The sequence below is a fragment of the Halichoerus grypus genome, chromosome 6 (genome assembly GCF_964656455.1).
Source record: "Halichoerus grypus chromosome 6, mHalGry1.hap1.1, whole genome shotgun sequence".
NCBI lineage: Eukaryota > Metazoa > Chordata > Mammalia > Carnivora > Phocidae > Halichoerus > Halichoerus grypus.
Genome location: NC_135717.1, coordinates 17,219,706 through 17,232,482, shown reverse-complemented (window position 1 = coordinate 17,232,482; position 12,777 = coordinate 17,219,706). Strand labels below are relative to the sequence as shown.

At 58.2% G+C, this 12,777-nt stretch overlaps 2 protein-coding genes across 2 annotated transcripts; one reads left to right on the top strand and one right to left on the bottom strand.

The window, feature by feature from the left end:
* On the top strand, positions 1 to 4,376 carry TBX6 (T-box transcription factor 6). The gene is made up of 8 exons (XM_036091198.2): positions 1 to 325; positions 409 to 643; positions 1,592 to 1,859; positions 1,945 to 2,091; positions 2,174 to 2,244; positions 3,323 to 3,396; positions 3,480 to 3,663; positions 3,746 to 4,376. The coding sequence occupies exons 1-8, from the start codon at positions 208 to 210 to the stop codon at positions 3,957 to 3,959; spliced, it is 1,311 nt and encodes a 436-aa protein (XP_035947091.1). The 5' UTR covers positions 1 to 207; the 3' UTR covers positions 3,960 to 4,376.
* A 385-nt stretch (positions 4,377 to 4,761) lies between these two features.
* On the bottom strand, positions 4,762 to 12,109 carry PPP4C (protein phosphatase 4 catalytic subunit). Its single transcript, XM_036091206.2, has 9 exons — positions 11,999 to 12,109; positions 11,603 to 11,765; positions 8,095 to 8,146; positions 7,453 to 7,503; positions 7,135 to 7,236; positions 6,441 to 6,614; positions 6,225 to 6,351; positions 5,301 to 5,490; positions 4,762 to 5,214 (listed from the first exon to the last, which is right to left on the bottom strand). Exons 2-9 carry the CDS (start codon positions 11,698 to 11,700, stop codon positions 5,085 to 5,087), a joined length of 924 nt encoding a protein of 307 aa, XP_035947099.1. The 5' UTR covers positions 11,701 to 11,765; positions 11,999 to 12,109; the 3' UTR covers positions 4,762 to 5,084.
* Between the last annotated feature and the right edge of the window lie 668 nt (positions 12,110 to 12,777).

Here is a 12,777-nt window from a genome sequence, read left to right as displayed (position 1 = left end):
GGTACCCAGGTATCCGGCCCCCTCTTGGACCCCTTCCAGGCCCCAGGGGTCTCCACCCCAGCCCAACTCCAGGGCCCCAAATAGGGGAGGGGCTGTGATCCTGGGTCTGGAAGGGGCTGAGCTGTGAGCTATAAAGGGGGCATCTCTCAGCACCGGGGGACTGACTCTAGGCAGCGTGACCTGAGGCCAGACAGGACTACTCCATCCATGTACCATCCACGAGAGTTGTACTCCTCCCTGGGGACAGGCTACCGCCTTGGGCCCCCCCAGCCGGGGACAGATTCCAGCTTCCCGCCTGCCCTGGCAGAGGGCTACCGCTACCCTGGTGAGCATGGGGACCAGCTCCTGTGTAGGGACCGTGGGGGGCTGTGGCCCTCTGCTGGCTCCTCATTCTGCCCCCATCTTCAGATCTGGACACTCCCAAGTTGGATTGCTTCCTCTCCGGGATTGAGGCTGCTCCCTGCACCCTGGCCGCTCCCCCACCCCTGCCCCCGCTGCCCCCAGCCCTGGGCACTGAGCCGGCCCCCCCAGCCCCAGAGGCCCTTCACTCGCTCCCCGGAGTCAGCCTGAGCCTGGAGAACCGGGAGCTGTGGAAAGAGTTCAACTCTGTGGGAACAGAGATGATCATCACCAAAGCTGGGAGGTGAGGGGCTGGGCCAGGGTCAAAGGGCCCAGTGTGTTCCTGGTGGGGGTCTTTTGGGAAAGGCAGAGTTCCTGGTGATGGGGCTAGGTTTGGGGGTAGCTAGAGGGTCTAGAGCTCTGCCTAAGTTCAGGGTGCGAGTGTGGCCTGGGTCAAGGGCTACTCTAAGGCTGGATCAGGGGCCATTCGGTGGCAAGGGCCAAGGGTCAGTCTGTGGAATCTGTGGCTGGTTTAAGGACCAACCTATAGCAAGGGTCCTAGGTCATTCTGGGTCTGGGTCAGAAAGTCTGGCTGGGTTATAGGTTGGCCCAGACCGGGGGTCAGCCTGCGGCTGGAGCCAGCGTTCAGACTATGCCTAGGGTCAAGGGCCAGCCAGTGACCAGCATTCAGGGAAATCTGGCCGGGATCACGGTCAGTATGTGACTAGGTCTGGAGTCACCCTGGAGGCAGGGATGCGGCCAGTGTGTGGCCCGTGTCTTTCTAGGCCGGGAGCTCGGGCCCGAGCACGCTAAGTCCTCTGCCTCACTGCAGGCAGGACATTTTTTTCCCGAAGCAGGTTTCGCCAGCGGTGTAGACTCTGGTGCTGGAGATTAGGTGAGGAGACCAGAGTGGGGAGCAGCAGACTCCTGGCAAGATTTTAGGGACAGAAGTGTGTCGCCACCGATTCTGCGGTGGGCTTGGAGGGGCTGAGGAGTCAGGGGTCCGGGCTCTGCTCCTAATCTGCTGTGTGACCCTGGTCAGATCTCCTGTCTGTCCTGTTTCCCGTGTGTAAAATGGGATGAGACAAGCCTCCAGCTCGAAGACCCTGCCCTCTGAATTCTAATTCCACCTCCCTGGATGTTTCTCTGACAAAGCTGGGTGAGCCCGCGGTGGCCGTGGCCCCTGCCGGCGCTGTGCCCGCTCCTGGCCAGTGGGTAGCGCCAGGCCTCTCCCATCCCCTCCCCTGTCCAGGCGCATGTTCCCTGCTTGTCGAGTATCAGTCACTGGCCTGGACCCCGAGGCCCGCTACCTGTTTCTTCTGGATGTGGTCCCAGTGGATGGGGCTCGCTACCGTTGGCAGGGCCGGCGCTGGGAGCCCAGCGGCAAGGCGGAGCCCCGCCTGCCTGACCGCGTCTACATTCACCCCGACTCTCCCGCCACGGGCGCCCACTGGATGCGGCAGCCTGTGTCTTTCCACCGTGTCAAGCTCACCAACAGCACCCTGGACCCCCACGGCCATGTGAGGCCCCGGCCGGCAGGGAGGACAGGCTGAGGGGTGGGGGTGGGGCCCCAGGCAGGGAGTCAGCTCGGTCCTTCTCTCCCAGCTGATCTTGCACTCCATGCACAAGTACCAGCCCCGCATACACCTGGTGCGGGCAGCCCAGCTCTGCAGCCAGCACTGGGGCGGCGTCGCCTCCTTCCGCTTCCCTGAGACCACATTCATCTCCGTGACAGCCTACCAGAACCCGCGGGTAAGTGACCCCGCTTGGGGGCGGCGGTGGGCCCTGCCCCCGGGGCCACGGGAGCTTTGACCCTGGATGTGTGTGTCCCCAGATCACACAATTGAAGATCGCAGCCAATCCCTTTGCCAAGGGCTTCCGGGAGAATGGCAGAAACTGTAAGAGGTGGGCATTGTTCATTCATTCCCTCGTTCATTCAGCAAATGTTTGTGAGCTGACCACGGTGTGCCAGGAACACAGTGGTAAGTAAAGACATTTATTCACTCGCTCCTTCCTCTTTGGCACTGCTGGGTGCCAGGCCCAGTTCTAGGCGCCGGAGATCCATCAGTGAACAAAACCAAAGCCCCTGCCCTGACGGGACTGATAGTCGAGGGGACAGAGTAGGCAAGTAGACAGAGAGAAATAAGTAAAATATAGTATGTTAGGGATAAGTTCTGAAGAGAAAAGAAATGAAGGAAGGACGATAGGAAGGATCGGAGTGAGGTATGTATTAGATTAGAGGCCTGGACAAGTCCTGAAGGACGTATAGTGGGTATCTGAGGAAAAGCTGGGCAAAGAAGCGGGAACAGCCTATGCGAGGGCCCTGAGGGAGGATGGCGCCTGTGGTGTGCCTGGAGGGCAAGCTTGGGCAAGTCAGAGGCGAAAGGAAGCCACGTCATGTTGGACAGTAAAGGTTTATTGGGGACTCCGGCTCCCTCAAGGTGTGTACAGCCAGGCAGCCATTAATCAAAGGGTCACCCGAACAAATGTAAACTGTGGACAGATGTCATGAGGGAGGTTGTGTCGTGCTGTGGGAGGTCGGGAGGACTTCCTTGAGGAAGTGAGACAAGAATGGGAACTGAGACGAGGATGAGCTAAACAGGGGAGCAGGGGCAGACAGAAGAGGATTCCCGAGTCCGGCGGCAAGGTGGCTGATGATGGCTCGGCAAGCCAGGCGGGGTGAGCTGGGTGTAGAGCATGCCCTGGCCTTCTAGCGTGGGAAGCACTTTCCCAAATGCAATACATGCAATAGGAAAGCACTGGAAAGTTTTAAGGGGGAAATTGAGCCCAACTCCGCTGCTTTCTAGTCACTTAATTCTCTGGCCTTCAGTTCCTTCTTCTGTAAAATGGGTATAATAATGGCACCTACCCGACAGGGTCCCTGGGAGGGTGAAATGCCTGGCAGCTGGCAAGTGCTATTATTACCATCATCATCACCATCATCATCACCGTCACCATCATCATCATTGTCACTGTTCTCCAGGGAGCGAGATGCCCGTGTGAAGAGGAAACTGCGGGGCCCAGAGCCGGTAGCCGCAGAGGCCTATGGGAGTGGAGGTGAGCGTAGTCTCAGTAGTGACGGGGGCCAGTCCTCAGGTGCCAGTCCTCCTTAGCCCAGCCCGTCCCCTCCGTCTCCCCAGATGCGCCAGGCGGTCCCTGCGATTCCACGCTGGGTGGGGATGTCCGCGAGCCGGATGCGGAGCAGGCCCCGGCCCCCCGCGAAGCTGCCCCAGCCCCAGCTCCTCCATGTGGTGGCTCCAGCGCCCAAGCCTACCTTCTGCACCCGGCGGCTTTTCATGGGGCCCCCAGTCACCTTCCAACCAGGCGAGTGGGACAAAGGCACAGAGCTGGGCTGTTCAAGGTTGGGGGTCCCTCTCCCCTGTTCTGACACCTCTCTCTACTTCAGGAACCCCAGCTTCCCTGAGGCTCCAGACTCGGGGCGTCCAGCCCCCTACTCGGCTGCATTCCTGGAGCTGCAGCCTGGGCCGGGGGGCTCAGGATACCCAGCAGCTGCACCCGCAGCACCCTTCGCCTCGCACTTCCTCCAGGGGGGCCCCTTCCCCCTTGCCTACCCCGGCCCTGGGGCTTACCTGGATGTGGGCTCCAAACCAATGTACTGAGCTCTCACTGGGCCCCTCTGCCTCCCCCCCTGGCTTCCATCACAGGCCTCCGCTGCCCTTCCCCCAGGCCTGCGGCCCCATCACTTCCACTGGCCCCATCCCCCACACCAAATGGCTGCCTGGGGCCTCCCCCACCACCCCACTTCACACTTTGATTTCACTCCCACCCACCCTGGCTTCAAAGCCCTGGCTAAGCTGCTGGGAGTCCCGCTGGGGCCAGCTTCCCCTTCCAGGCTCTCACCTCCGTGTGAATGCGGGGAGGCTCTGCCTGGCCAAATGGGGCCACTGCCCAGCACTCCCACCTCCTGGGCCTCACCCTCCGGCTCCGCAAGTTCTACCCCCTCGCCCCAGTGCAGGCCACACCAGTCTGTTCTCAGGACCAGAGTATTTTTGTTAATAAAACTCAAAAAGATCTCAGTCCTCTAGAAACGTCGGTTAATGCTGCTTAGCCCTGGGCGGGGCTGGGCCAGCGAAGGTTTTGTGGGGAGACCTGGGCCCTGATTTCGACTTGCCACTTTCCAACTGCTTGACCTCGTGCAGGTAAATCTAACGGCTCTGGGGCTACTTCCTTTTCAGGGAAATGGGGAAATTCGAATGTCCTGACACTCACTTGTTTTGAGAATTAAATAAGGCTGCTTCTGAGAACCCAGCCCTCTAGCTAGCCCGTGGCGAGCCTTCTGGGAAGTCACTGTCACCCGATATAGACTGGGAGGCTCCAGGGCAGTCAAGGCGCTCTGCGCACCCCCACGTGCCAGGCCGGCGCCGCTGCTCGTTACCAATCAAGTCTGACACAAACCCAAAGACCATTTTTCTCCTTTTATTAGAATTTTTTTTTTTCTCTCAAAATTTTTTATCTAAAAACAAACAAAAAAAAAAAAAAAGGAAAAAAGAAAACCAAAAAATTACTGGAAACTCCATGGTTCAAGTGGGGAGAAAGGAGAGGAGCATGGAGCTCACGCTCCGAGCCTCTCCAGAGAAAGTCCTCACCCTCGCAGTGCCGTCTCTGGGGGGAGAGCAGAGCCGAGACAGCCCCCCACCCCGGATGCCCAGCCTCCGCAGGGAGACGAGAGCAGAGTCACAGTGGTCCGAGGGCCAGAGAGGCTGGAGGGGCAGGGGCTGGAGGGATCACAGGAAGTAATCGGCCACGGGCTTCTTGGAGGGGATGCCCCGGGTCTCCTGGGGAGCAGCCTCGAAGATGATGAAATCTTTCTGGAGATGCTCATCCAGCTCCAAGATGGCTGCCACGTTCCCACAGCTGCGAGCGGGAGGGCGGCAGCGTCAGAGGAGTGGGTCAGCAGGGCTCCCCGCCCCCACCTCGACCTCCTGGCCCGGGCAGCTCACCGGTAGCAATAGTTGGGTGCCGACCACACAGTGAGCACAGTCTCATTGAAGTGCCACTTGTAACCTTCCATCACCAGCTGGTGGGCGCGGCAGATCATGTCAATGTCGTTGGCCGCATTGAACTGGGCCACCACGTCACTGCCGAACAGGTAGCCAGCCCCGCGGGGGCTCACGCCCCAGCCTGTTGTGTCTGAGGCAAAGGAAGGTAGGGATCGGGGAGGGAAGGGAAGAACATGGGGCAAGAGCCCAGGGCCTGAGTGTGTTCTGGGGGATCCTGGAGACAGGACAACAGATGCTGGAGCAGAGAAGCTCCAAGGGAGGAAGCATTTTCTGAGAGCTGGAGCTGCCTCGTCATCAGAGTGACCATGTGATTTACTGGCCAAACAGGTGTACCCGAAAGCGAAAGGAGGCGCTGATCATGACCCCGTGGGTCCAGCAGGTGTGAAGAGGGCTGTCCCGGCCACCCTGGGAGGGGCGGCCAGGCAGCCGGGCAGGGCAGTGACCGAGCAGAGGCTGTGTTATCACGGAAGGAGCTCTGGACGGGTATTTGGGAGACTTGGCTTTCAATCCCGGCTCTGCTCCAGACGAGCTGGGGAACCCCACAAAAGGAGGGATCCTCATGGGGCCAGCATTCTGGGAGTCTACCCTCTGCAGAAGGCCCTTCACATCGAGGGCACAGATGGTTTCGTCCCAAACAAGCCTCTGAGCGATGATACACACGCCCAACCCCTCTCCGAGCTCAACGCACCTCCTCACCGAGGGTGCCGGCGGAGACCAGCCCCGCTCTGCTCTTCCCCACCGCCTGGCCCGACTGTCCCTTCCACACTTTAACCTTTAACTGTCCCTTTTACCACAGAAGCCCCTCAGTGTCCTGCCAAATGAAGGGGAGAGCCCGCCTGCCCCTGCCCGCCCTCCCGCCCTCACCTTCGGGGTCAGACCAGAGCAGGTCACACATGGGCCCATCATGGGGCACCTCTTGCTTTCGGTCAATCGTCCGGATCTGGTCCAGGGTCTGGATAGAGGGGGAGAGGCCCCCGTGCACGCAGAAGATCTACAGGGAGACGAGAAAGGAGCAAAGGCAAGCTGGGCGCCGCGCCTCTGCCACGCGTCCCGTCCCCGCGGGCCCGGCGGCTGGCCTACCTTGCCATCGATGATGGCCGACAGGCTGAGGTAGTCAAAGATCTCAGTGCAGTAACGCCACACAGTCACCGAGCCATACTTGCGCAGACACTCGTCGTAGAAGCCGTAGACCTGGGTGATCTGGCGGCTCTCGTGGTTGCCCCGAATCAGGGTGATGCGGTCAGGATAGCGGACCTGCGGGCAGCCCCCCACGCGGGGCTGGGCTCTGCGCTCTGTCCCTCTCTCGTCACCTCACCCACCCCTCCCAGACCTCCTCACAGGTGTCAGCCCCACCCCCGCCCCGAATCCTGCTGCATCCAGCGCGCGGGACCAAGCCCCTCCTCCGGGGGATTTGAGGCTGACCCCTCTCCATCAACCACAAACTTACTGACTCCTCTTTCACCACCAAGTCCTTCCCCAGACCCCCAGGCGCCTTGTCATCTCGCCCACCAATGGATACTGGACCTAGGCAAACTCAATGCCCTGCCACTTTCTGAACATGGGGCGGGGGGCTTTCTTCCCTCCCCTCCAACGCACAGGGGGCCCATCAGACGCCCCTGAGCCGAGGAGAGCGGCTCTGCCTGCCCCCTGACAAGCTGCACCCCAGCCGCACAGCTCGGAGCTGGAGGCGGATGGGGCAGGAGAGCGGGCAGAAAGGACACAGACAGGTCAGGTCTGATGGCCCAGCTGTGGGCACCCGGAGCCGGGTTCCCACCTTAAGTGCCAGCAGCAGAAGGAACGTTTCGACGCTGTAGAAACCGCGATCCACAAAGTCCCCCATGAAGAGGTAGTTGGTCTCAGGGACGTCGCCACCCACCTGCGGCAGGGGAAGAAGATTCTGCTTGGTCCCAAAATGTCCCTTACCATGGCAGCCCGTTTGCCAGTCAAGTGGCGGCCCTTCTTTCGGAGGGCCCGCCTAACTACGGGCCTCTCACCCACACTCCACGCCCCAAGTTCAAAGCTCCCATTCTCAATGAGAGGGGCCTTCCAGTCGGCCCCCAGGTCCCCTGTCCCCGAGTCTCCGCACACTTACTCTGAACAGCTCCTTGAGATCATAGAATTGCCCATGGATGTCGCCGCACACCTGGGAAGTGAGGAGAGGTGGGTCGGAACTCACGCAGTCTGAGAGCTCTGCTCCCAGGGACCAGCCTTCACAACACCCACTGCTTCAGGAGCTCCTTACCACTCCTGGCTGAGTCTCTACTTCTCAGGGCCAAAAATCTACTCTCCTACCCCGACTTCGCCTGGTCTGGAATCACACCCCATCCCACACAGAGTGCCAACTATTCTGGGGGGGGTGAGCTAGAGCCAGGTCTTTCCAGCTAGACCTGTAGCTTCTGGAGGACCTGGCCCCTCCTCTCCCTGTTCCCCTCAAAGAACCCAGAAGAAAGCTACTAATAACAGAATACACAGGAACATGTGGAGTAGAATCACTCACCATATTAAGAGGCCTTCTGCTCTGGCCAAGAGCATCCCCCCAACAAATCAAAAGAGCCTTCCCATAACATCCATTTCATATAGCAAGGCTCCCTTGAAGCTGGGAGAGGGAGCAGATACACGGGGCTTTCTGGGCTCTCAGGGATGAGGGGGAGACCTTGGCAGCCCCCAAGATTAAGGGGAATGCCCACGTGCCTAAAAGCCCAAGCTAGGCTCTGAAAGGACACACAGTACTCACTGTGACCGGCGAGTCCACTCTCTGTACGTTGCTCTCCTCTACCAAGATCTCTCTGGAGACAGGAGAAGACCAGGGTCACCACAGCCAGGCCAGCCCAGCCCAATTCCACATCTTTTTGAGGGGAGGATATGAGGTAGCCCTTGAACCTCTAGGGGGCAAGAGTGAGGTGTGCAAGATCCCCAGGATGGGCTGACGGGGCTTCCCCAAGGCCAACAGGCCAGAGCCCCAACTCTAACTGTATTCAAAGCCCTTCCAAGGAGGCAGTGGCCTTCCAAGCCTTGACCATCCCTGCTGCCCTCTGTCACACATCCAGGGCTCATTCCAGAAAACAGACCTCCTCTCCACACAGAGCCCTTGGCTCATGCTGCTCCCTCGGCCTGGAGCGCTCTGAGACTGTGTCCCCCGTTGAGCTTACAGTCCCTCTGCCCATCACGGAGGCCTCGCCCAGACCGTCCAAAGGCACCCAGTCATCAGACACACCGTCAAAGTGATGCACTGTGCTTTTTCCTTATTTAGAGGGAGTGACAACTTTGTTCTTTCATTTCTCCCTGCAGCGGAGTCTATTACTACTTGAGGGTACGTGACATAAAACCACTTGGTCAATTACAGTCAATGGAAGAGGTGCCACGCTTCCAGATTTCGACCTTGATGACAGCAGCAGTGACCACTCCAGTTCACGCCGTGCCCCGGGACCGGAGTAAGAGCTTTGCATCGATGACACAACTGAAGAGCCAACCCCAAAGGCAGCCACTGTGACGCCGCCCACTGCTCAGATGAATAAACTGGCCGCAGTCCTACCGGGGGGACTTGAACCGGGAGGCCTGGCTCCGGGGTCTGGCGCCTTTATCAAGCTGCTCTGGTGTGGGAGGGCCCTGGGCACTCGCCTACCTTTTTCTGCCAGCCTCCTGCTTGGAGACTAGGAGCTCCCTGAGCTCAGAGAACTCGTGGTTTTACCTATGTCCCTTAGAGTACTCTCTCTGACAAAGGCTGGAGGGAAGTGTGCTTGCTTGGCTTTGTGGGAATGGGAAGAGGCCCTGGCGGGGTCTGAGGGACCACCGGCAACCAGGCCCTCCCAAAGGGACTGCCTCTTGTGTCCAACATCCTTCCACATCAACTGCTTGTGACGACCTTCCCAGCTGACCCAGGGAGGTTCTTTTCATCCTCATCTGACAGAGAAACCGAAGCTTAGAGAAAAAAAGGGCAGGATCAAGGTCACAAAGCTGGAGAGTGAAAGAAGTGGAACTCAGGAGCCCAATCCCCTAAGAATTCGTGCCGGCCTCACCCACAGATTCCGGGTCTAACGCTCCCCACCCAGTGCTGGCAGGGCCCAGCAGGGTCTGGCAACAAGGGCCAGCCTCCGACCCCAGCTCTGTCACTCCCAGCACATCATCCGCACTCTCAGGGCTCACACCTGCCCACCTTTACTTCCGCCAACAAATGCCACCTTTAGGAAGTGCCTGCCAAAGTCCCAGTCCCTGTCCCTACATATGCAGAATCCCATTTGAGCTCCATAATGACATCAAAGTCTTGGAGAGGTAAAGTGACTTGACCAGGGTTACATTGTTTATAGGTGACAAAGATAGAATTCATACTGAAGACCACCTGATTCAAACCCCCCGCTCTGAGGTGCCTGGGTGGCTCAGTTGGTTAAGCGTGTGCCTTCAGCTCAAGTCATGATCTCAGGGTCCTGGGATCGAGCCCCGCATCGGGCTCCCTGCTCAGCGGGGAGTCTGGTTCTCCCTCTCCCCCTGCTCGTGTTCTGTTTCACTCTCTCAAATAAATAAATAAAATCTTTTAAAAAAAAAAACAAAAAACAAACCCTCTGTTCTCTTACTATACTGATATGTATAGAGAGAGCGGCGACCAGCTCTCTAGATGCAAGCACTAGCTACCATCACCACCAAATCAATTCAGGCCCTCGGGGCAGGATGAGTCTTACAGGAAAAAAAACGGTGCCAAGCAACAATTGGTTTAAGTTCCTAAAAATGCCACTCAAAACCGAGAGAACAGGGATGACTAAAAACACCTTGGGGCTGGTCCAGTCAGGGAAATTTTCTTTAGCTGGCAAAACACAGAGTCACAGACACGCATTTAAAACGAGGCCTTGCCTGTTCGTCAAACAGGCCTGGTCTGGCCGCTGTGGGTCTGTCTGAGGTAAAGCCAAGCAAGAGGCTGAAAGCCACAAGTTCAGAACCCAGCTCTGCCACTTTCTCTCCGGGTGACCTCAGTCAACTCAAGAGGCCTCTAGGAGTCATGCTAAAGGGAGCAAATAGTTCCAACCTCACAAGATTGCTGTGGAGAAGACAGAAGTTGCTTGTCAGGACGAGGCCTGTTGTATAATAGTGGGCCTGTTGTTCAGCAAATGTATGGTCGTTCTGCTGGCTCTTTCCTCATCATCTCCAGCGTGGTGCAAGCCGCAAACAGTACCTCGGGGGAGGCAGGTAAGTGGTCTCCTCACCGGTGCCCACACATCTCAGAGCCTCTACTCCTGCTCTCATCCTACTGGGAATGTCCTTCCTCCCTGGCCCTGCTCCCATCAGCTCTCCAAGTTAGTTCCATCTTTCAAGGCCACCTTCTCTTAGAAGCCTTCTCTGGTGACATCAGTCCTTATCGGCAATGCCCTCTTCCTACACAGTCCTAACAGTAACACCTAAAGACTGCTGAGCACTTACGTTGTACCAAAGCGCTATGCTAAGCTCATCCCGAGCACCAACTTACTGGTTCTTCACCACCATCTTCTTAAAAACTATTATTCCCACTTTACAAATGAAGACACCGTGCAGAGACCTCGAGATCACCAACACAGCCAGTGAGTGGCAGGGCTCACATTCCAACCTCGAATCATCACATTCCAAAGCCTGAGCTCTTAACCACCACATCATCCTACTACCCACGGGCCTCCCTTCAGTCAGATTTAATTCTACCCTGGCTTATTTGCTACCATTTCACACTGAACACGAGGTGATCCAACTCCACCATCTTGCATTAAGGCCTGAAAAGAGACAGGACATGGAGCGCTCGCTTCAGACTCCAACCCTTACTTGCTGGTTGACTCTGAACATAAGAGTCCTCACCTGCAAAATGGGGACAACACCACCCGCCTTTAGGGATTGTTCTTAGAATTAAAAAGAATTGCATAAACTACAGAGTCTTTAGCTTTTCTGCCTTGAACTTCTGTGGACACTCCCTTTTATCATCTTATTCTTCAAGGCCTATCCCCAAAGTTCAGTTCCTCCAAGAAACCTCTGTTCCGCCGACAAGCAGGGTGGTCTCCCTGAGCTTCCTAAGTACTTTTTATAACTCTCTAACGCCACTGAAAACACATCACCTAATACTTCTAAGTATCTTTCTCCAGGTCTGTCTTCTCCCAACAGGCTGGTTGCTCCTCGAGGGAAGTGGTCCTAGTCTGCTTCCCTCTGGGAAAGATTCCAGGATAAGCCAGGCCCCAAGTTCTCAGCGGGGTCTGCCCCAGGTCGGAACCCCTGGGCAGCGGGGCCACCCGGCTCACCTGGCCTTAGCGCACAGGGCCTTGACTTCGCTCTCTTTGATGAGCTCGCAGCGCCGCAGTTGCTCGATCTGCCGGTCCAGGTCGCTGATCTCCGCCATGGCCCACCCCCCCGGCGCGGGTCAGAGCCGGGGCCGTCGCCCCCTCCGCACCGCACAGGGGTCTCCTGAGAAAGGCGAAGACGAGCCCGTGGATCACACTGTCCGTAGGGGGCGCCGGGGGTGGACGTAGGGAGGCAACTCCATCCTGGAGCTGGCTCGGCCCCCCCACCCTCGCCTCCCGTCACATCGGCCCCGGGACCCCCAGAGTCCCACGGCCCTGGCCGCTCCCCGCTAACTCCCGTCGAACCCCGCGGTCCCGCGCTCGGGACGGTGGCCTAGAGGGGTCTCAGACTATTACCGCCGCCGCGACTCCGGCTACCGCTCCCGAGCTCCCTGCCTTCCTCCTTCCCTACGCTTTGGGCCGCCGCCACCGCCGCTTCTACTTCCGGCCCCGCCGCGGAAGCAAAGGGGGACCAGTTCCGCCGCGCGCCGGATGTGGCGTCATACACACCCTCCCCCTGCGGCGCCGCGCCCCTAACCCCACCCCTCGAGCCTAAGAATGGAAATGAGCTATGGAACCGGATGTCGGCAGCTTGCGGGCGGGGGTGTGACCCGGGCCAGCGGGCCGGCGCTGCTCGGGCCGATGGACACCTCGGTCCGCTCCCCTCGGGTCTCAGTGAGGGAAGCAAGCTGAGCTGCGGCTCCGCTTGTAACTTCGTTGCACGCTTTGATTTTATGTTTGCGTCGGCCTCCCCCATTAGTCCCCGACGGTCACCCTTGCGGCCCCAGTGCTTGGAACACGGCCGGGCACAGTAGGCATACCTAAGTATGTGTTCAATGGACGGAGGAATCCTGTCCAAATCTCTTTCCACGGCCCCGGAGAACTCTCTGCCATAGAGGACCTCTGAAGTGAGAGGCAGAAAGGAGGCCACCTTGCTCACACCTAGCTTACATCTCAGTCAACGTGACCTCCCTGATTCCAGAAGAGTCCCCGACATCCCTCAGTTGCTTCCTCTTGTCCGCCAAGTTGTATTCCTTTTTTTTAAGGAATCCGTTCTAGTTTCTCCACCTATCACTTACACGTTCTGGAATTCACTCTTTTATAAAAGGTCCAAAGCCCCAAACTGACATTTGAGA

Excerpts from the sequence above, each read along its gene's own strand:
- TBX6 (XM_036091198.2), top strand. The coding sequence starts at position 208 with ATGTACCATCCACGAGAGTTGTACTCCTCCCTGGGGACAGGCTACCGC. Across the intron at positions 2,092-2,173 it reads CAGCCTACCAGAACCCGCGG|ATCACACAATTGAAGATCGC; the intron begins GTAAGTGACCCC and ends GTGTGTCCCCAG. Across the intron at positions 3,664-3,745 it reads CCCAGTCACCTTCCAACCAG|GAACCCCAGCTTCCCTGAGG; the intron begins GCGAGTGGGACA and ends TCTCTACTTCAG.
- PPP4C (XM_036091206.2), bottom strand. The coding sequence starts at position 11,700 with ATGGCGGAGATCAGCGACCTGGACCGGCAGATCGAGCAACTGCGGCGC. Across the intron at positions 7,237-7,452 it reads ATCTCAAGGAGCTGTTCAGA|GTGGGTGGCGACGTCCCTGA; the intron begins GTAAGTGTGCGG and ends CCCCTGCCGCAG. Across the intron at positions 5,491-6,224 it reads GCTCTGGTCTGACCCCGAAG|ACACAACAGGCTGGGGCGTG; the intron begins GTGAGGGCGGGA and ends CCTTTGCCTCAG.